This window comes from Hemitrygon akajei, chromosome 20, assembly GCF_048418815.1.
Source record: "Hemitrygon akajei chromosome 20, sHemAka1.3, whole genome shotgun sequence".
NCBI classification, from domain to species: Eukaryota; Metazoa; Chordata; class Chondrichthyes; order Myliobatiformes; family Dasyatidae; genus Hemitrygon; species Hemitrygon akajei.
In genome coordinates this window covers 31,861,297-31,884,719 of record NC_133143.1, presented here as the reverse complement: position 1 = coordinate 31,884,719, position 23,423 = coordinate 31,861,297, and the positions used below count along the sequence as shown (strand labels likewise).

The following is a 23,423-nucleotide window of genomic DNA, read 5'->3' as shown; positions in this document are numbered from 1 at the left end:
GTATATTTAAAGTGGCGGTTGACAGATTCTTGATTTGTAAGGGTGCTGGAGGTTACAGGAAGAAGACAGGAGAATGGGGTTGAGACAGAAAAATCAGACATGATCAAATGGCAGAGCAGACTCAATGGCCTGAATGACCTAATTCTTATGGTCTTAAAGATCTACAAAATTACAATACCTTATTCTCATGTCTGATCCAGCTGTTAGCAACAGAGGATTTCCATCTGCTGGGCTGCAGTAGATTCCATGAACACTATGTGCTGAAGGCTAAAATGAAATGTAATCAATTAGACTTTGCACTTGCTTTGGTTACCAACAAAAAGGGACAATTTATCTTTATAAGATTGTAATGATGTACCCTGTGGTGGAGGCCAAAATGCTCCTAGTTCAAAAACCCCAAGATGAGATCTTTCTCAAGTGTGTAAAAAAATAGGGTTAAAAGCAAGCCTACTTGTTCCACCTACCTAGTTACTCACTGAAAATGACTGGCTCATACTGCTTCTTCTCTGACTGTTAACAAATTCCCTATCCATGCTAATATATTATTCCCAGCTAATGATCTCTCACTTGCATACAATCTCCTGAAACACCTTATGGAATGTATTTTTAAAAATTCTGAATACAATACTGCTGGTTCTCCTTTAAGTTAACTTTTTCTGAGGCATCTGTCCAGGGCTCTCTGCTTTCAGTGGATGATATACTTCCATTAAACTATGCCTATCTTTGCTTTATGATACTGAAGATTTTTTTTTCTGTATTATTACTATTTGTGTAATAATAACACAACCACTTTCCTGACAAATGCTGTCTTCTCTATCTTCTTAGTAATGCAAAAGTGCATTAACCTACTGTATATTTGATAGTCACAACGGATTCTGAACTCAGTCTTCTGACTCGGAAGCAAAGGTGCTACTAACCCCACATAGATAACAAAGAATCCTAAGCACTGAAGATCTAGCTTCAAACCTGCATTTCAGAGAGAGGTGGAGCACTGCTGGCCCATAGAGTGAATCGCCGGTCCCCTGTTTCCATGTCCCACATTGAAACTTCATTATTTCCTTGCACAGCTGAAGGGAAATGTCAAAATAAATATTCAGAATGTACGTTGGCCACTATAAGGAATTGCAAGTATTTGCTTGAAATTTTGCAAATAGTGAATTAATTAAAGAGAAAAACACACCTTAAAGGTAAAGTTTAATCACTTCTTTTTTAACTATGGTTAACTATTAGGAATAGGTCACTGAATATTAAATGATTCATAGATTTTTGATGAGGTAGCTCTATGTATTTAATACATGAGCTCTAAAGATTGCTCCATTTTTCACCCTATTAAGTATACCAGTATCTATCTTGTTCCTATGATGACATGCTGGCATGTTGTGGGAACCCACTGTGGCAGAGATAGAGATGTGAGAGGGATGCGAAGAAAAGATTATCCTTGCAATTCTACTGTCTATAAATAAGTAATATCTTACATTAGATACTGTACATGTCTTAATAACTGATTCAAACTCTATTAACATTCATTTTGGAAAATTCAATGGAAACTGTGACAAGGAAATTTCCTTCTTGAACTATGCAGAATGAGATTTTAGAGGGATCCCTTCAAGATCCTTGGCCTCTTTTAAACTGTGTTATCTCCTTCAGCTTAATAACCCTCAGGATCTTAGAATTGTCTAGACTAAAACAGCAACAACATCCATGTTGACAGTGTTAATCCCATTTCTCTGCATTAGTTCTGTATCGCTCTGTCAATCATATCCAAGTACCTGCCCAAGTGCCTTTAAACAATAAAGTACACTGCAGATGCTGTGGTCAAATCAACACATACAAACAAGCTGGATGAGCTCAGCAGGACAGGCAGCATCCGTTGAAAGGAGCAGTCAACAGTCAAACCCTTCCTGACGAAGGGTCTCGGCCTGTAACGTCGACTGTTCCTTTCAATGGATGCTACCCGACCTGCTGAGTTTATCCAACTTGTTTGTACGTGCCTTTAAACAAGCTCCTTCATCCAAGCAAGCACCATTCTTGATATGACAAACTCACCCCTCAGATCTCCTTTACACATCTCACCTTAATTCAGTGCCCTCTGGTCTCCCCTGCCCTGAGAGAAAGACGCCTCTCAATTTTATAAATCTCTGCAAGGCCAGACTTCTATGTTCTACATTCTTGTGAAAATCGAAAATAAATATAGCATACAAAATCTTTCCTACTAACTGTAGCTCCCCATTCCAGGCAATGTCTTGGTAAATCTCCTCTGCACTTTCTATGACCAGATCTGTACACAAAATTCCAAGCTCTCCCCGTTCTGAACTTTTGTGCATACCCAGATTTGATCTCACCCCACTGATAGGTTTACTGCAGTCTAACCTCTAGAATTTTCTACTTCCTTGCCACGTCAAGATCTTTCTTTTTACTATAAGCTTCCACAACTTATGACACCCCTACACATAAATGAACTCCCATGTCAATAAATTCAAAAGCCCAATGTACATACATGCATGCATTCGTTCATTCCTATCAATGACAGAAATAACTCCCACTCTGTCTCCACTTTGAGCAATTGTTCTTTCTTAGCAGTCTTGTGCACTTTTAGTGCGAATCATTTCAATACTGTGAAGGTATGGTTACCATAATTGAGTGATTTTTGTGTAACTTCCAGCTTCCAGACAAAAATCAACACATGGATGTTTGTGAAAATGGAATCTCTTTGTTATCTTGAAATGGTTTGTACTATAATACTTTCACCGGATATTTTTATTTGCTTTAGTATTGCTTGGCACCAATTTTATTTTGCTTGACAATATTCTTATAGAATCTTTGGATATTACTATTGCATTAAATATGTTGCAATATAGCTCCATACAAGGAGATGGTGTCATTTTTAAATGAACATTGGGAAATGGGGCAGGAAGGGCAGTATTGATGTGGTCACCTAATGATAATTCCACATACATTGTAGAACATAGTGCAATACAGCACAGGAACAGGCTGACCATGATGCCAATTTAAACTGCACATCTTTATATGTTTTACATCGCTCAATTCCCAGGTGTCTGTCTAAGAGCCTCTTTAACATTGCTATCACATCTGTTTCCATCACATCCTCTGGTAGTACATTTCAGGCACCTACTGCTCTGTACACCCCCTTCAAACTTTCTCCCTCAGCAGAGCCTCAAGTTCCTACGAGTGAACATCACCAATAACTTGTCCTGGTACAACCACACAGCTATCAAGGGCAAGAAAGCTCACCAATATCTCTATTTGCTCGTGAGGCGAAAGAAATTTGGCATGTCCCCATTGACCTTCACCATTTTTTAAAAAATCAATGCCTACATCAATGTGCTGTTGTGTGACCTGTGCAAACCGTTTGCAAGATATGTTTTTCACCGTGCCTTGGAACACGTGACGATAAAAAACTCAATTTACCAATTAATTTATCATTTTGCCTTCGTGTTTGACAGTTCAACCTGGGGAGAAGGTTTCTGACAATTCTAACTTATTTATGGCTCTCCATTTTTTGGAGGATAATCCGCAAAATAGAATACAAGGGCACTGAGGCCACAAACAATAAATCAGAAGTAATCTGGATGAAGCATTGAATTTACCTGCAATGACCCAGGACTGGCAGAGGGGATGCATTAGCAGTTGCCGGATGCGAGCCCTTGCGGGATGCCAATGGCTTGAAATGGGAAGCTGAAATCTCATGTCCCAACAAGCCATAGTTCCATTACTTGTCCCTTTATATACAAAAAAAAATCCAACTTGAAATATAAATATAGCGAATGCCACGTGGAGCTCCTAGAAACTATCACTCACTGCAAATACAACACCTCTGATGTGTTGACTGCATAATAAAAGTTAGTTTTAGCTGTAAGGATTTACTACTTTACATTATAGCTACATTTTGCTAATAGATAATATTTTGTCTAATGAAAATCTCTGGATAAATGTGCACAAAGGCAATAGATACCTGATAAATAGACTTAGGAATTCATACATACCTATACACAGCCAGCATTGATGTATATCCACAGCAAATGAAGTGATAAGACCAAGTCTCAAATCATGCTTTAATGTCCAGGCATTTGTTGATGACCTCAGGTCCCAGCCAATCAATGAACCATTTACTGTTGCATATGCTAAGACAGACTGGGCTCCTGCATTAAAATGATGAATGTCTACTACACAGCCATCCTTTTTCTGGTCCAAAGTTCTTGAGGAAGCAAAGAAAGATCTATTTATTTGAATATGAGCATTATTTATCAATTACTTGTCATTAATGCTATATAAACAAATGCCCTGCTAATACCTAACAAGACATGATGCAAATTAGAAATCTCTTTTCTGATTAGAATGTGTTTATTGACTGCACATATTCCATAAATGGAAAAGATTAGCACAGCAACAACTATGTCAGCACAAATTCAAACTATAGGTGCAAGTTAACAATTATATCCGGGCAGATGAAATATCACTTAATATTTTCAATTAGAGCAGCTTTAAATTTACTGTTTAACTTGATTTCTGATAATTATACTAGGCTACTATTGATATTCCTATTAATACAATTATAAAATAAGGCAGATTTATATTAGTCTCAATATAACTGATATTTAGCAGATTTAAAATAAAGAAATTGATTTGAGATTATATGCTGGCAATGACAAACTGCTGTTCTATTTCTAGTATTTGTAAATAATCAAGTACAAAAGTAAGAATCCAAATACATTCTCATGTCAAAATTAATCTACATTCTTATCTAGCTTGCAGCTCCAATTGTGAAGGAAGCTTCTTTAATATTAAATTCAATGTACATAATTACTAACGCCACATGCAAACTTTACAGAATTAATACAAGAAAAAAAATACATGTTAGCAACAAGAACATCACCCAGCATAGTTAGCTGCAGTAAGGTTAACAGAGTTATAGAAAATAACTAGGGGAGGATGGTATCAGTAAACGCTAACATTGCTTTTGCATTAAACTGCGCCATATTCAAGCTGTTTAAAAACAAAGGCCATTTGTTCTGTTGGACAGCAGAAAGCACAATGGTCTTAATCTGCAACCATCATATGATAGGAAACAGCAAAGAATTAAACACTGGAGACTCTGCAGATGCCGGAAATTTGAGCAACACACACACACAGACACACAAAATGCAGCAGAGACTCAGCAAGTCAGGCAGCATCTATAGAGGGGACCAAACAGTCGATATTTCAGGTCAAATCCCTTCATCAGGGCTGGATAGAGGGAGAATGTCAGAATAAGGTGGAGGAAGGGAAAGTTGTACACACTGGCAGGTGACAGAAGAAACTAGGTGAGGGGGAAGGGAATGTGGGCAAGGATAGATGAAGGAAGAACCTGGGAGGTGACAGTTGGAAGATGTAAAGAGCTGAAGGAATATGATTCAAGACCACAAGACATAGGATCAGAATTAGGCCATCTGGCCCATCAAGTTTGCTCTGCCATTCAATCATGGCTAATCCTTTTTTTCTATCTCCTCCTCAACCCCAATTCCCAGTCTTCTCCCCATAACTTTTGACACTATGTTCAGACAAGAACCTATCAACCTCTCAGGTTCAGATGCTACCCATCACTTTTGAACAGGTCATTCCTCCACCAGAAGAGATCCGAATTATCCAAGAACCTGAAACCCTGCATCAGCTTCTCAGCCACTCAATGATCTGCCAAGGGGTCAGTGGACCTGGGAAGAAAGAAGGAAGAGGGGCACCAGAGGGATGTGATCAGCAAGTGTTGCAAAGAGAAGTGAGAGAGGAATCAAAATGGAGAATGGGAAAAAACAGCAGGGGAAGGGGGAGAAAGTACCGTAAGTTAAAGAAATGGACGTTTATGCAACCAGGTTGGAGGCTACTCACATTGAATATGGGGTGTTGCTCCTCCAACCTGAGCAAAGAATTGACCATTTCCCTTCAATAAGCATTACAGGCCTGTATATATTGTAATATTGGGCAATGTACAGGACTAATGTTAAAGCCTAATAATAGACATAATTGAAAGTCTTTGAAAAATTTGTATTAATTGCAGCGTCCTCAAGTATAACTAAGAGTCCAATTCCATCTGTTTTTCTTTAAATATAGCTGTGCCTATGCTGTAATATATCTTTGCACCCTATTTTATTGCAGAAGGAAAGTCAGCTCTTCCATATCTTGCAAGCAAAAAAAAATGCACATATACCAATGGAATAAATATAAATGATAGATGTCAACAATGCTAAAATCAATACTTAAATATCCATACTAAACATGTACAAAAGCTCAGCAATGAAATGATTTATAAAAATAAGCATACACGTTAGAGATGTAATGATCTTCCTTTCTGTGGAGAAAAAGATAAAAAGTTATCATCGAAAGATCAAAGAGCACCACTAATACGTTAGCTTTGTTTCCTGGGCAAACGCATTGGTTTCAAATGGTGATTATCCTGGTGTTGTTTGTCAAACATTTAACCGTTTGGTGTAAAATGATATGCCCCCCCCCCCCCCACCTCACTAATGACAAAAAAAACCTATTTCATGCTACTGTAATTAATAACTTCTAGAATATGCCAGAAGCCATCCTGCTAGAGAATATACATAAGGTAACATTATGCTCCAAGTCAGGTTACATTATAATGTTATGGTTTGAAGGAAAGTTGGGAGAGATAAAGCATCACCTATGATTGAGCAGTTGGGGAAAAAAGCATGGCAAGAAATACAGAATGAAGTCAACTATTTTTAATGACCTGTTAGAAAAAGATTTATGCCAAAGCTCTGTAAATGTTACAGACTATTCTAAAGATCAAAGCTAAGGGATTTATGTAGCCCAGGCAAAAGTACGTAAATTAAACTGTGCCAAACTGAGAAATTGGACACTTGATAAAAAGATGTTGCAATCTTGTTTTTCTCCTCTGAATATTTAATTCTATTTTAGCCTCACAAACAAGGAAATCATGCTGGACAGTTAGATGCTGCACTATAAACAAAGATATAGAAAGTTAAATAGATTAAGAAATAATTTTATCTTCTAACTACACTTCATCATTGCTGAAAGAACACTAAATATGGAAAAGTATAAATCAACCAGACAGGATTTTGCATTGTTGAAGTGGCATTGCTGGTTGCCAACCTCAAAGAAAGCTGCCTATATAAACTTACAATCTCTGTGACATAGATTTTCAGCTATATAACTTCCACCCACTTAATATCAAAAAGCATGGGCACCACATTATGGAATTATCACATATTCTAAACTAGAAAGCACATAATTATAAACAAATATTTTAAACATTTCAGAGGGAAATACATATATTTTAAAGCAGAAACTGAAGTATTAAAAATAAAAACAAGAAGAATCCATTAAAATATATTTTGAAATATTTAACATAGCACAATTAGACCAAGGAGTTTGATAATTCATATTATGATTTAGAAAGTCATTAGGCTTACTTGGATTACTTGAAATAAAGCACAAGTGATGGACTGAGATGGAGCCAGCCCACACTGACTGTCACTGTAAACAGAATTACTTTTGACAGGCCTGTGGGCTCAATTATATTGGAGACCTCGTTGCTACAGCTTATTAAAATATTTAAGACCATCTCAAAAAGAATTTAAAATAATTTATTTTAGATTAATTTATTTCATATCTTCTCAAGTGCTTAAGTGCTAAAACTAATAAAATTCAGATAATAAAAATAGGCCTAAAGAAAATTAACATAATAAAAATAGTTAATATTCAAATGAAATATAATACCTGCTCTGGAGAGGATGTATTTTTGGAGATTTTGGAGGCTTACTAGCCTCAATCCCTAGGAGTTGGACAGTACCATTGTCAGAAGCAGCTGCCAGATAATGCGAGCCCTGGCAGAATGCCAAAGTTTTGATTTTTCCCCCTATTCGAGAATACGTCAAAATTGATCTACAAAACAGTAAAAACGAAAACTAATTTATTGATTATTGGAGATGCTACTGCTGTCTGCTGACATGCTTTGCCCCAAATACTGAAGGAAATTTTCACATTCAGCTGCACACCCAAAGAATGCATTCCTTCACATAAAATGCAATCTAAATTTGCAACATACTACTCGAATAAACTATTGAAATGAAGTTAACTGAAATATTTCATTTCTGCAATGGAATGATTGTTAGGCAAGCATACTAAAGATTATGGAACGGTAGCAAAAAGGAGAGCTGAAATACAAATTAACTATGATCTAATTGAATGGAAGGCCACGTTTGAGGGCTGGTGTACATCCATTGCTACAGACAAATACACAGAAGAGTACCACACACTACAATGTGGTGTCGACCTTTCACCCTATTCCATGATCAATCTACCACTTCTCTCCTACAGAGCCCATAACCCTCCATTTTTATTTTATCCATATACCTATCCAAGAATTTCTTAATGTCCCTAAGAGTATTGGCCTCCAACATCACTCCCGGTAGTGCATTCCAGACACTCAGTTTACTCTGTTAAACAGAAAACTACTTCTGACATCTCCCCTAAACTTTCCTCATCTTAAAAGGGTATCCTCTGGTATTAGCCGTTGCTGCTCTGGGAAAGAAAAAGACGCTGGCCATCCACTATCTATGCCTCTATCACCTTGTACACCTCTATCAAGTAACCTCTCATTGCCTTTTGGTTCAATGAGAAGAACTCTCTCTCACTCACTCAACCCTTCCTGAATAAGACATATTCTCTAATCCAGGCAGCATCCTGGTAAATCTCCTCTGCACCCTCTTTAATACCCTCCTCTTCTAATATCCCTCCTACAGTAAGGTGAACAGAACTGAACACAATACTCCACTGACATCTAACCAGAGTTTTATAGAGCTGCAGCATTACCTCATGCTTTTTCCACCCAGACTTTTTGGAACAATCTTCTACACAATCCACAACCTTTGTGTCCTCTTTAAACTTACTAACCCACCATTCCAATTCCTCATCCAAGTCATTTATAAAAACCACAAGGAACAGGGATCCCAGAACAGATCCTTGCAGAACATCACTGACCACTAAGTAGAATACACTCCATCTACTAACTCCTGCTGCCTTCTTTGGACAAGCCAATTATGAATCCATGTTGCCAATTTTCCTTGAATCACATGCCTCATGATTTTCATCAATTTGTTTTGTCACTTCTTCAAAAATTATACTTGTGAGGCATGACCTACCCTTCACAAAGCCATGTTAACTATCCCTATTGAGACTATGCTTCTCCAAATGTTTGTAAATCCTGTCCCTGAAAATCCCCTCCATTGTTTGCCCACCACTAATGTAAGACTCACTAGTCTATAACTCTCTGGATTATCCTTATTACCTTTCCTGAACAAAGGAACAATATTTTCCATTGTCCACTCCTCTGGTCCAACTCCTATGGCTTGTGTGGGACACAAAGATCACAGACATAGCCTCAGCAATCTCTTCCCGTAGTAAAGAATTTCAGAGATTAATCTAATGTAATGTTGATGAAGTATTGTATTACACATGAAATTGCATCTAGCATTGTTGGCAAAACCAGCAAATTGCATCTGCTCTTGGTAAAGATCCTACCCATTGAGATTAGAGAAATATTGAAGTCAGTAACATAAGACATTTGACCACAGTGTAGAAAATCTAAAATTTGACCACAGTGTAGAAAATCTATTTTTAGAATATTTTGTTGCACAACTGTTCATTAATGTTTCAATGCCTCTATAATTACAAGGATATTATCCCTACAGAGTTTAAACAGAAATGTCAAATTGCCCTTCCAGGACAAAAGAAAAGCTCAGCAAGCCACAGAATATACCATTTTGACAAAATATTAGCTAGACAAAGAAGAAAGTAATTATATTAATAACAAATGCAAATTTGCTGCAATTTAACTACAAAATATAGATACAAACCATTATACAGATATTATAAAACTTAATTATAAATGTAAATAAAATAATAACAAATTGAAAGTAACTTGCAACACATTGTTACTTTAAGATTCATCTGCATTGTGATGTCTTTATTTATATTAAATTAACCAAAGTGGTGCCAGAAATTTTAGAAATTGCAAAGAATATTTTACAAGAATTTGTAATAAATTCTGACTGCAAGTTAGATACTGTATTTCCGTGTCCCAAAGTGTGTTTGATTTACAAAATATTTTGAGCAGGGGCTCATCCAACAAGATATAGCAAGATTTGAGAGCACAAGATCTTGAGAAGATTAGTGTGGCTTGAAGACAAGATCAAAATCTATCCAATAAATGGAAGCAGAAGGTCACGAATGAGTAGCTTAGGTGAAAGACATGATCAAGACCACATGGATGAGGTGGGCTAAAGGAAAAATCAAATCCATCAGGACATGGTCTGGGAACTAATTGAGAATTTTGCAGAAAAGCCTACAGAAAGAATGTACCTTCTTAAAAAAAAAACAATACTAAAGAATCATGTGACAGTATTGTAAATTATGACCTTCACAAATTAAAGTTGATCAGTCTTTTGTTTCCCATAAGGAATTCTGGGTGAGCTGAAGGGAATGCTGGAAGAATACAAAGATGATCAACTGATTGTATGAATACATTAATCAAGAAACTGGCTAAAGCAACTGCTTACTAATTGTTACCTGCCTGTTCAAATCTGTCCATATTATTTTAACTCCTGTGGTCTATCGGTTAATTAGATTTGCACATATTAATGACAGACCACTGAGTTTGGATTTGCCTTCCTCAAGCATTTTGAAAAGTTAAAGTCATCACAGGAGAGAAACTTGTTCACCCTTCACATTTTCTAAATTCCTAATTTCTCATCAAAAGACTTTTCTTTAAATCATAAAGCCATCAGACAGAATGATAAACCCTTTTTATGATAATTCACTAAAATTCATTAGTTTATTTATTTACAAATATACATGATTAATATAATGCTGTTAAATGGAACTGTGTGTCAAAGTAACACAATGTCTCAAAAGAGAGAAAAAAAACAATATTAAGGATTAAAATCTTTAATATTGTTTTTCTTCTCTCTTTTGAGATTTTTTAAGTGTTGCTTACTTCGATGTGCTCTTGTATTTTAGATAATAATAATAAAAAGATTTGAAAAGGAACTGTATGTCCACACTTACATGTGCAGGGTGTAAAGGCAATTTATTAGCACAGGTGTGACATTTGCACAAAAAAGGGGTGTTTAAAGGGAAATAGATTTGATCACCTTTACCAGTGGAGTCCTCCATACAATTTTCAGAATAAGTAGTGCTTAAAATCTACAAAAGAATTGAGAACTGTATGTAATTAGCTTCTAAAATTGGAAAGTACATTGTAATAAAGGATAGCAGCAGACACAAAATGCTGGAGGAACTCAGCAGATCAGGCAGCCTCTATGGAAAAGAATAAACAGTCAACTTTTTGGGGCAAGACCCTTCATCAGGACTTGCCTTTGTAATAAAGAATACTTACGGTTGCATGTATCTAAGGTACAATAACCTATTACAAGGCATTAACTCTATCTTCCTGTGAGGCTTGATCAGTTTTACATTTTTCCCCACCCATTCATGTTGAGGTCTAATTCAGGAAGGGAGGAAAACTTGTTGGGATAGCTTCCTTTAACTTTAGGGGGATTGTGGTTGGAAAGGAGCACATCAGAAACGGAGTTTGCAATGGGGAGAAAACCCTATGGGGAAGACACTGGATTGAGGGCTTGCTTAGAATGGTGTCCAAGTACACTAGAAACAAGGTGGTAGATTCTTACAAGTCTCTAATGGTGGCCTATGCAACTTCAGGTCTTTTAACACCAAAGCATATGTCAACCATTCACTCAAGACAATTTATTTTCAAAGTAATGCCTATCAAAGATTAGAGACAAATTAAATTTATAATTTAAGGCACTTGGCTTCAAAGCTAAACAAATGCATTTGGCATTTGACCTTAAAGTACTTACACAATGGACACCATGACTTAGAGCTTAGTGCAAAAGGAAGTGTTATCAGCAGTTCTCTCTCATAGTACACTGTTCAGACCTGAAAACAATCTTTTAAGCAAAATAGCTTGCGTACCTGACCTAATATCTGTGGAATTCTCTGCCACAGGAAACAGTTGAGGCCAGTTCATTGGATATATTTAAGAGGAAGTTAGATAAGGCCCTTGTGGCTAAAGGGATCAGGGGGTATGGAGAGAAAGCAGGTACAGGGTTCTGAGTTGGATGATCAGCCATGATCATACTGAATGGTGGTGCAGGCTCGAAAGGACGAATGGCCTACTCCTGCACCTATTTTCTATGTTTCTATATGTTTCTAAAGAATTATGTCCATACCTTGTAGTTGTGGTCTTTCCCTCCATCTTCTGACTATCCCAAATCTTCACCGTCCCATCATTTGAGCAGGTAGCAAAAATTGAATGCTCATCAGATACCCGGATTCTGTTCACTGCTGATTTATGTTCATGGAGATGTGCAACAAGAAGCCCTTTGGGATGCCAGCCTATATAGATAGTGGAATTCATTAACAATGTAGAATTGCATGGAGTCACAACCATACAGTAGTTATATTCCTACTAACACATCACTATGAACCGCATTGGTAATTCAGAAGTTAATATAACCTCTGATAACTGACTTAAAAATTATGCATTTAATATGAAAAAAAGTTAATTTGAATAGCAAAAAAATTGAACTTCACTCGTCACAATAAAGTTCAAAGTACAAACATTCACCATATGCAACCTGAAATTCATTTTCTTGCAGGCATACTCAATAAATCCAAAATAGAATCAATGAAAGAAAATATCAATTTGGGCATTCAGCCAGTGTGCAAAAACAACAAACTGTGCAAATACAAAAAGAGATAAATAATAGTAATAAATAAAAAAACAAGAAATATCACGAATATGAGATAAGAAGTCTTCGAAATTGAGTCCATGTATTGTGGAACATTTCAATGATGGGGTAAGTGAAGCCGAGTGAAGTTATCACCTTTGGTTCAAGAAACTGATGGACGAGGGGTTCTCAATCATCCTATCTGAGGTATTCCCTGTCTTATCCACTCACTCCTACCTCCCTACAAATTTGTTTTGTTCCGTAGTTCTGATGTACTGTAGAGTCTTCAGCCAGAAAAGTTAACTGTTTCACCTTACATAAATGCTGCCTGACCTGCTGACTGCTTCCTGTATTTGTCTTTTTTTTAAATTCCCAATCTTTGTGTACCTGGTGGAGGAGATTTACTCTCCCATTCAGCATTTTCCATCAGCTGTTTGGCCATTCGTTCGGCATTGCATTGCTCTCGCTTCTGCTGAATCAGGTGTTGGAGCTCGGTGACACACGTGGTAATGCGTCTCTGGTACGTAGAGGGCAACAATGGAACATTCCCACTTGCTGGAACCAACAAGGAAACAGCTGCTTTTCTTGTTGGGGCCGCAGCTCCTTCTGTCACCTTCAAATGGAATTACACAATTAGGTCCGTGTCTAGTCCTTAGTTATCTGTTGTTTTCTGATTATTTTTAGAGTCATAGAACACCACAGCACAGAAACAGACCCTGCAGCCCATCTAGTCCATGTCAAACCAGTAATTTCTCTAGTCCCACTGACCTACACCCAGACATAGCTCTCAATGCACCTACCACCCATTTACTTTTCACAAATTCTCTTAGAAGTTGAAATCCAACTGTTATCCACCACTTTTGCTGGCAGCTCGTCCCACAATCTCATCATTCTGAGTGACATTCCCCCTTGTGTTCCCCCTAAATATTTTACTTTCCACCTTCAATCTATGACCTCTAGTTCAAGTCTCACCCAACCTCAGTTGAAAAAGTCTGCTTGCATTTAGCCTATATATACACACCCCTTAATTTTGTCTCCCCTCATTCCTCTGTAGGGAATAAAGTGCTAACTTAGGTAACCTTTCCCTACTTTTCTCTGCACTTATTCAATCTTATTGACATATTTCCTGTAGGTAGGTGGCCAAAACTGCACAAAATATTCCAGATTAGACCTCAACATCTTTTACAACTTCCAACATCACATCCCAACTTGTGTACTTAAGACTTTGATTTATTAAGGTCATTGTGCCAAAAGCTATCTTTATGACCCTATCTACCTGTGACACCACTTGAATGGAAGTATGGATCTGTATTCCCAGGTCTCCCTGTTCAACTGCACTTCTCAGTGCTCCACCACTCACCATGCAAGTTCCATCCCGGTTTGTCCTCCCAAAGCTCAACGTTTCATACTTGTCTGCATTAAATTCTATCTGCTGTTTTGCCAGTCCATTTTTCTAGCTGGTCCAGATTCTGCTGCAAACTTTGATAGTCTTCCTTGTTGCTCACTACAACTCAATCTTGGTGTCATCCGCAAATTTGCTGATCGAGTTCACCATATTATCATCCAGATCATTGATATACCTGGTCCCTCAGAATACCTTCTAATAACTTACTCACTACGATGTCAGGCTCATCGGCCTATAATTTCCTGGCTTATTCTTAAAGCCTTTCTTTAAACAACAACATTAACTATCCTCCAATCCTCCAGTACCTCACCCATGGCTAACTAAGTTTTAAATATCTCTGCTAGGGCCCCTGCAGTTCCTGCAATAGCCTCCCACAGGGTCCATGGGAACACTTTGTCAGGAACTGGGGATTTATCCACCCTAATTTGCCTCAAGAAAGCAAAACACCTCCTCTTCCGTTGTAATCTGTAAATGGACAATGACCTCATTACTACTTTGACTTGTTTATTTAGACTCAGTGTCCATTTCCCGAGTAAATCCATGCAAAAAATCCATTTAAGATCTTCCCAATCTCATTTGGCTCCATGCATACATGACCACTCTGATCTTCCAGAGGACAAATTTTGTCCCTTGATATCTTTTGCCTTTAATATATCTGTAGAAGCCCTTCAACTTGTCTGCTAGAACAACCTCATACCTTCTTTTAGCCCTCCTGATTTCCCTCTTGTAGCTGAGGAATATAAAACATGCAAGAGAATAGCTCATTTGCTCCATTCTGCCTAGATCTGCTATGCACCTCCTTTTCCTTAATCAGGATCTCAATATCTCTTGAAAACCAATGTTCCCTAAACCTGTTATTCTTGCGATTTATTCTGAGCAGAACGTATAAACTCAGTACTCTCAAAAATTACACTTTTGAAAGTTTTCCACTTACCATAAAACCGTACAGAATTAGGCCATTCACCCTATCAAGTCTGCTCCGCCATTCCATCATGGCTGATCTCGGATCTCACTCAAACCTGTACACCTGCCTTCTCACCATATCCTTTGATGCCCTGACCAATCAGAAAACGATCAACTTCCACCTTAAATACACACACGGACTTGGTCTCCACTGCAGTCTGTGGCAGAGCATTCCATAGATTTACTACTCTCTGACCAAAATAATTCCTCCTTACCTCTGTTCTAAAAGGTTGCCCCTCAATTTTGAGGCTGTACCCTCTAGTTCTGGAATACCCCACCACAGGAAACATCCTCACAACATCCAACCTATCTAGTCCTTTCAACACTCGGTAGATTTCAATGAGATCCCAATGCATTCTTCTAAATTCCGGTGAGTACAGGCTCAAAGCTACAAAACATTTCTCATATATTAACCACTTCATTACCAGAATCAGCCTCGTGAACCTCCTCTGGACTCTCCAATGACAACACATCCTTTCTGAGATATGAATCCCAAAACTGCTGACAAAACTCCAAGTGCAGCCTGACTAGTGTCTTTTAAGGCTCAGCATTATCTCATTTCTTTTATATTCTATTCCCCTTGAAAGAAGTGCCAACATTGCATTTGCCTTCTTTACCACAGACTCAACCTGTAAATTAACTTTCTAGGAGTCTTGCATGAGGACTCCCAAGTCCCTTTGCACCTCTGATGTTTGAACCTTCTCCCCATTTAGATACTAGTCCGCACTATCGTTCCCATTACCAAAATGTATTATCATATATTTCCTAACACTGTATTCCATCTGCCACTTCTTTGTCCAGTCTTCCAACTTGTCCAAGTCCTGCTGCAATCGCATTGCTTCCTCACCACTACCAACCCCAACACCTATCTTTGTATCATCTACAAACTTTGCCACAAACCCATCAATTCCATGAGCAAAAACAATGACAATGTGAAAAGCAGCAGTCCCAATACTGACCCCCAAAGAACACCACTAATCACCAGCAGCCAACCAGAAAAGGCCCCTTTTATTCCCACTCGCTGCCTTCTGCCTGTCAGCCATTCCCCTATCCATGCCAGTATACTTCCTGTAATGCCTTAGGATTTACTAAGCACACTATTGCCAGAAAACAACCTGTCCCAATCCGTGTTTGTCAGATCCTTTCTGATACCATCAAAAATTGGCTTTCTCCAGTTTAGAATCTCAACCCAAGAACCAGACCTACCCTTCTCCAGAACTATCTTGAAAATAATTGTATTATGATCACTAGATGTAAAGTGCTCCCCTGCACAAACTTGTGTTAACTGCTCTGACTTACTCCTTAATAGGAGATCTAATAAAACACCTCTTTAGTTCAGCCTTCTGTGGATTGATTAAGGAAACTTTCCTGAAGACATCTGACAAACTGAATTCCACCCAGCTCTTTTACAATATGGGAGTCACAGTCAAAAAATGGAAAATAAAAATCACCTATAATCTCAACCTTATGTTTCTTATAAAAGTCAGCAATCTGCCTACAAATCAGCTCTTCTAAATCCCATGGACTGATGGTCTATAATATCATCCATTTCTTATTCCTCAGTTGCACCCACGTAGCCTCAGTAGATGAACATTCCAGTTTGTCTTTGAGCACTGCCTAGTTTCACTAATGCCTACAATGTCATTACTCCACATGCTGATCCATGCCCTCAGCTCATCTGCCTTTCCTATAAAACTCATTACATTAAAATATACCCAACAGCAGAACATTAGTCCTATCATGCACAATCTGTCACTTCCTGTCTTTGTATGTAGACTGAACAACATCGTTCCCCACAACCATTCCACTATCTGCTCTGGCATTCCAATTCCCATCCCCCTGCCCCCTCACATGCAGCACTAGCAAACCTTCCTGCAAAGATAGTAGTCCCCCCTCCAGTACAGGTGCAAACTATCCCTTCTGTACAGGTCCCATCTACCCTGGAAGAGAGCCCAATGATCCGAAAATCTGAAGGCCACCTCCTGCACCATCTCCTCAGCCATGTGTTAAACTGTCATCTTCCTATATCTGGCCTCACTAACACATGGCATGGGTAGCAATCCTGAGATCACAACCCTGGAGGTCCTGTCATTTTAACATCCAACTCCCTGAACCCAATTTGCAGAACCTCACCACTGTGCATTGGTCATTGGCCCCATCAGCCATGTCATTGGTACTGATGTGGACCTTGACCTCTGGCTGCTCAGGCTCCCACTTAAGAATGCTGTGGACTCAATCTGAGATGTCCCTGTACCTGGCACCAGAGGCAACATACAACCCAGGATTCTCTTTTTTGTCCTCTCTATTAACCTAACAAATGAATCCCCTATTACCATAGCTTGCCCCTTCTCCCCCCTTCCCCTCTGAGCCACAGAGCCATACTCAGTGCCAGATCTGACCACTTTGATTTTCATCTGCTAGTTCATCACCCCCAACGGCATCAAAAGAGGTATATCTGTTGCTGAGAGGAATGGCAACAACAGTACTCTGCACAAGCTGCCCATCCCACCCATCCCCTTTCCCCTCCTGGTGGTCATAGTGTTACCTATGTCATGCACCTTGAGAGTATCTACCACCCTAAATGTCCTGCTGATCAACCCCTCAGCCTTCCGTATAACCTGGAGTTCATCCAGTTCCAACTCCAGTTCCTTAATACGTTCTGAAAGCTGCTGCAACTGAATGCACTTCTTGTAGGTGTAGTCCTCAAGGATAGATCCCACAAGAGGTGCATCCCACTATCCTGCTTGGCATCCCCACTGCTCTATGTGAAATTTGAAAAAAAAGAAAGAAAATGAAACAAAAAAAAATCTATATTCTGCCTACACCTCTATGAGTCAAGGTCTGAACTCACCACTCTAACAATGGTCCACTCATACAATAGTTGCTCCATTTAAACCTAAATCATCTTTTAATTTGACCTTGCCTATTAGGCACACTCCAACATCTCCTTGAGAACTGCTCCCGCTTGCCTCTTTTGAGATCTCTCCTGCTATGCAATCTAACGTCTCATTGGGAACCTTGGCACACAAAATGAAGATGCACACTTTGCTAATCTAATTTCCCCCCAATATCATCCCTGCATATTCTATACAATCCTAGGCTTGCTGTAACTTTGAGCTCCTGATATCTAACACACAGTTCCTTCTTTGACTTTATATACAGGGACCTTAGCTTGAGGATTCACATATTTTCCCTTGCTTTGTAAAAAATCTGTTCTGATGAAGGATCACTGGCCTAAAATATTAACTGATTTTCCCTTCCACAGATGCTGCACAACTGACTGTGACCTTCCAGTATTTTTGTTTCAGATTCCAGCACGTTCCTCTCCACCATGTTTGTTCTAGACTTTATTTCCTTCTTCACTTCCTCCCACGTCTCCAACACTAATACATTTCCATTTGATTGAATCCAGTACAATTTCAGCTTTGAAAAATTAACCTTTCTCCATCTGGTATCATTTACTTGATGTTAATATTCGTTCTTTTCCATAACTACACTAGGCTTTATTCAATATCCAAAAGCACCTATATTTTAATTTTCCTCAACACAAAGTGACTAAAATTCACACACACACCACTCTGGGGGAATTCAGCAGGTCAGGTAGCACCTACAGAAGAGAATAAACCATCGACTTTTCGGCCTAAGACTCTTCATCAGGACAGGAAAGGGGAAGATGGCAGAACACAAAAGTGGGGGGAGGGGGAGGGGAAGAGGACAACTTGTATGAAAGAATACTGATGTGGAATGGGATACATTTTCCGTCACAATTTTAAATACTGATCAACAATTCATCAGGAGCACAGCACTGATTTATCATACTCTATTTTAAAGCTAATTATCAAACTCTATTTAAAGACAATTTCAAATACTTAAATCTCAGAGAACAAACCTTTCATCTCATTTTTACTGATTTAACCGGTATTCAATGTCTATTCCTCCTAATTCTATACTACTTCACCAAGGTAATCATCCTCATGTCATTTACTCTGTCAAGCACCCAGAGATCTTTATAGTGTTTCAATAAGATAAAGTTTCATGTCCATTTCTACATTTAGTTCAGATGCCTTTTCCCATCAGGTTCACTGCATTACAGTACATACCATCAAGTGCTGCTAAATCAAATTAATGTCTATTTTCTAGTAGCATTTAGCTTTGGCTTACAAATGCACTTAATTTCCAGTTACGATACCCTTCCCTCCCAAAATATACTCAGATTCCCACTCATCCATGCAACCTCCCTGAACAGCAGTAACAAAAACTCCCTTGATTCTGATGAAAGGTCCAGATCTAAAATATTAAGTTTCTCTTTTCCCCATATATGCTGCCTGACCTACTGAGTCCTTCCAGCATTTTATTTATAATCCAAAATTCCAGCATCTGCAGATATTTTTGATTTTCATTCCCTCAGCAGTTGAAATATAATCTATGAGCTTGTATAAGTCACACAGCACAATCCCCAATACTCCCCGTTGAAAACCCACCCTCTACGAACTCGAGCAACACTAACCAAATTGACTGCCCAATTTTTATATTTACTAGGCACCAAGAGTAATTGAAAGATGACTATTCAACACTGCTCTCAAATTTCTTTAACTTCCTAAAATTCTGCCAGAAATCCTGTTTTTCAATGAATTTTCTATTAACCTGTTGCAAAGTGGAGTTGGTAGTGATCATTATCCCCGGTGAAGACTCAGATCTGAGATTTTTCCCAGTGGTATTTTCCTGGTCTCCAGGGGCTGCAATAACTTTAGGCTGGTTTGGAGGTTCAAGAGAGCCAAACATGCTCTTCCATTCTTCATTTAAATTCGAGTCTTGTTTAACATGCCTTCTTGCTATAAAATACCAAAACATTGAATTCAGCAATTCTACTATCTACTAATCCTAAAATCTACTACATTACTGGTAATTTATGAAAATTCTGAACTTCATGTGTCGCTCTAGACAAAGAAATGCTAATATTTTGATTTAACGGCACTTTATTGCATCCCAGTTAAGAAAACAGCTTTAGATACATCAACTCAGTGCTCACTAAGTGAGAATATTCTGTACACAGTTAAAGATAAAAAAATGTTATTTGTACTGCAAAATTTAGTCTACTTCTAGTCTGATTAGCTGTATTTGTTTTTAATTACCAGCTGCAGCATATTTCTTTATCATATACATTTCATATAAACACAATCCCATTGCTGCTAATTATAATCATGGCAGGAAAAGAAGAAAATAAATCAACTACCTCGTTTATCATCGTTTTCTTGTTTTGTCTTCACAAGATCAACATGTTTCCTAGGAATTCCTAATGCAGCCAAATCAATCACTCCACTCTGACCACAGTCACTCATGTGGCTTTGATCCACCACATTGGCTTTGGCCTTGTTTGACTTTAGCATGAAATCCTTCAGGGCAAGTAATTTGTCTTCATCTGCTTCACTCATGCCCTACATCAAGACAAATAAGCCCCATTACATCACTTTTAGGCATACCTGGGTGTTGAGCTTCAAACAAAATCAGAGAAAGCAAATATAATGCAATTACTATTTCAATGCCATATATTCCACCAAGCTTATTTTATATAATAAAGCAGCAATGGGTTCATAAACAAGAAGTCTGTGACAGGGTCAGCAGCATCTTTCATCACCAAGTGAGAGGTATAAAAAATAAAACAGAGGTATTAAAAACAAGATGCAGCTATTGTGGGATTGGCCATCATGTGAAGGACAATACACTATTCTAAAGTCTCACATTTGGCTACAGAATACTTAGCTATTTTGCTCACCGTCAAATCCTCCACTACCACTGCTCATCCAGACTTTTCCCACACCTCATGTGCATACATGTTGTCACGCTAATGCCAGGATCAAGACTCGAAGGAGGAAGGAGAGTAGCCAGAAGTTATAGTACATATTGTTATTAACACACATAGAAAGAGGGATGAGATCTTGCAGAGTGAGTAGAAGGAGTTAGAAAGCAGATCTGGACAAGTCCCTGGGCCTTGTGCAAATGGGGGGAGAAACAGGAAGATTGAAATAATGCATGCATGAAGAGCTGGTGCAGGAGGGAAGGCTTTAAGTACTTTTACCATTTAGATCAGTTTTCAGTGGGTAGGACCAATACAGGTGCACCTCAGTTGGAAGGTAACCAATATCCTTTCAAGAGGTTTACTCATGTTACTTGGAAGGATTCAAAGTAACTTGGCAGAAGGATGGGAAGTATTTTAACAGATGGGAAGAAAAATGTTGAGGATGAAGAAAGCTTAAAATGACAGATTGTATCTTCTTCATATTGATCAAAAGTGAGCAATGAAAATAGGAGATTCTTTCATTATTGAAGTCACAGATTAAGTGTTACCTGAGAAAGCAATTTCTTTAACAGCTGAGCAATGATTGGGTCCTCAGGGATTGGGCATTCCAATATTAGTCCATTTCTTATTTTCTGACGCAAGTGCAAATGCTTGTAGAGATTTATGATGTCCTTTGATCGCAATACATAATCAAATATCGAACGGTTGACAGGCTCCTTGAGGACACTCAGCAACACAATTTCCTTGTCAATCTAGAACAAGTCCAAAAAGAGTCAAATGAAGTTTACAAACAACCAAGCTAGTACTTGCACACTAATTATTTTAAAATAAAATCATAAACACAAACAATTCTGCAGATTCTACATATCTTGAGCTACACACACACATAAAGTCAGCAAGTCAGCCAGCATCTACTGAGCAGAATAAACAGTTGACCTTTCGGACCAAGGCCCTTCATCAGGAGTGAAAAAGAAGGGGAAAGAATCTAGATTAAGAAGGTGGGGGGGAAAAAAACCAGAGAGAAATGATGGTCCTTGCCTCCTCTACTGGCACAATGAGAAGCAACACCTCATTTTCCATCTGGATGAATGGTAGATGCAGCATACTAAAGCCTGAAAGCACACAGCTTCTACCCTGCTATTATATGACAATTGCATGTTTCCCAAGTATGATAAGATGGACTCTCGAGCTTGCAACCCACCTCATTGTGACCTTGCATCTTACCTATTTATCTGCACTGTACTTTCTCTGCACCATAACTCTTAATGCTTTACTTTGCACCACCTCAATGCACTATTATAATCAATTAATTTGTACGGATGGTATATAAGACAAGTAGGTTTTCACTGTACCTTGGTATGTGATAATAATAAACCAATTTTAAATGGTTCTAATATAATATTTAACTATTAAATAAACATTAAGACACATCTGGATCAGCATTTTAATTTCTATTAATCAGGAAAACAGGGCAGCAACTCATTCTCCAGTATTTATAATTTTTATTAGAGGCCAAACATGAGGTACTTAAAACAGCCAAAGCCAATTGACAATATACAGGCCAAGCCTTTCACTATTGCTTGGCATATTGTTATAAGTCTACCACCTAGGGCCACTGAAATCAAAGAACACAATTGTATTAACCAACTTACTTGGCTAAAATAGATAACAAATTCAAAATGCTAAATAATGTTAAATTAAAGATGTAGAGCAGAAGTGAAATCTTAGCTACACCAAAAGACCACCAACTACAAGACAGCGAGTTCATTCGGAATAGTGCTGCTAGAGTCCTCACTAAAACCAAGAAAGAAGAACATATCACTCCAGTTCTCAGATTGCTACCCTGGCTTCCTGTCCAAAAGAGGATTGACTTCAAAATATTACTACTGGTTTATAAAGCACTGAATGGTCTAGGGCAGGGGTGTCAAACTCATTTTAGGTCACGGGCCGGATTGAGCAAAATGCAGCTTCATGCGGGCCGGATCAGTCGGACGCGTGCAAACGCAGCTTTCGTTGCCTCCGTTTTTTCAGCCTGCTCTCATGTGTCTCGGTCTCTGCTATAACTACAAAGTGTTTCACTTTACAAATTCCGTTTCTTATGAAGAAGACTGCCAAGCAAGACTGCCGAATAAACACTAAAAACCCTGAAAACCTGGTACCTGAATAAACTCAGCATTAGCCATATCATACGCCATAGGCGCTTCGATTACTGGGGCCAGCTTTAATAGTAATTAGATATTATCTCGCGGGCCAAAGATAATTCCACCGCGGGCCGGATTTGGCCCGCGGGCCTTGAGTTTGACATATTTGGTCTAGGGCCAAAATACATCTCCGATCTCTTGCTGCATTATGAACCTTACTGAGTTCTCATGTTGTCTGGGGCAGGTCTGCTTATCACCCCGAGGGTCAAAACCAAACATGGTGAAGTAGCTTTTAGTTACTGTGCTCCGCATATCTGGGATAACCTTCC

General features: G+C 38.5%; 1 protein-coding gene across 2 annotated transcripts in view; it reads right to left on the bottom strand.

Annotated features, from left to right (window-relative positions):
* pik3r4 (phosphoinositide-3-kinase, regulatory subunit 4) overlaps positions 1–23,423 on the bottom strand; it is a 51,073-nt gene that overhangs the window by 8,908 nt on the left and 18,742 nt on the right. Inside the window, exons 8-18 of one of the 2 annotated variants that reach the window (XM_073024093.1) lie at positions 21,502–21,705; positions 20,390–20,591; positions 19,801–19,988; positions 13,176–13,401; positions 12,288–12,453; positions 7,756–7,920; positions 6,314–6,340; positions 4,005–4,216; positions 3,609–3,740; positions 967–1,067; positions 179–267 (exon numbers count right to left, since the gene is read on the bottom strand). In XM_073024093.1, the coding sequence (XP_072880194.1) occupies positions 179–267; positions 967–1,067; positions 3,609–3,740; positions 4,005–4,216; positions 6,314–6,340; positions 7,756–7,920; positions 12,288–12,453; positions 13,176–13,401; positions 19,801–19,988; positions 20,390–20,591; positions 21,502–21,705 (1,712 nt within the window). The remainder of the gene's footprint in view (positions 1–178; positions 268–966; positions 1,068–3,608; positions 3,741–4,004; positions 4,217–6,313; positions 6,341–7,755; positions 7,921–12,287; positions 12,454–13,175; positions 13,402–19,800; positions 19,989–20,389; positions 20,592–21,501; positions 21,706–23,423) is intronic. The other variant, XM_073024094.1, reaches the window with a different exon arrangement.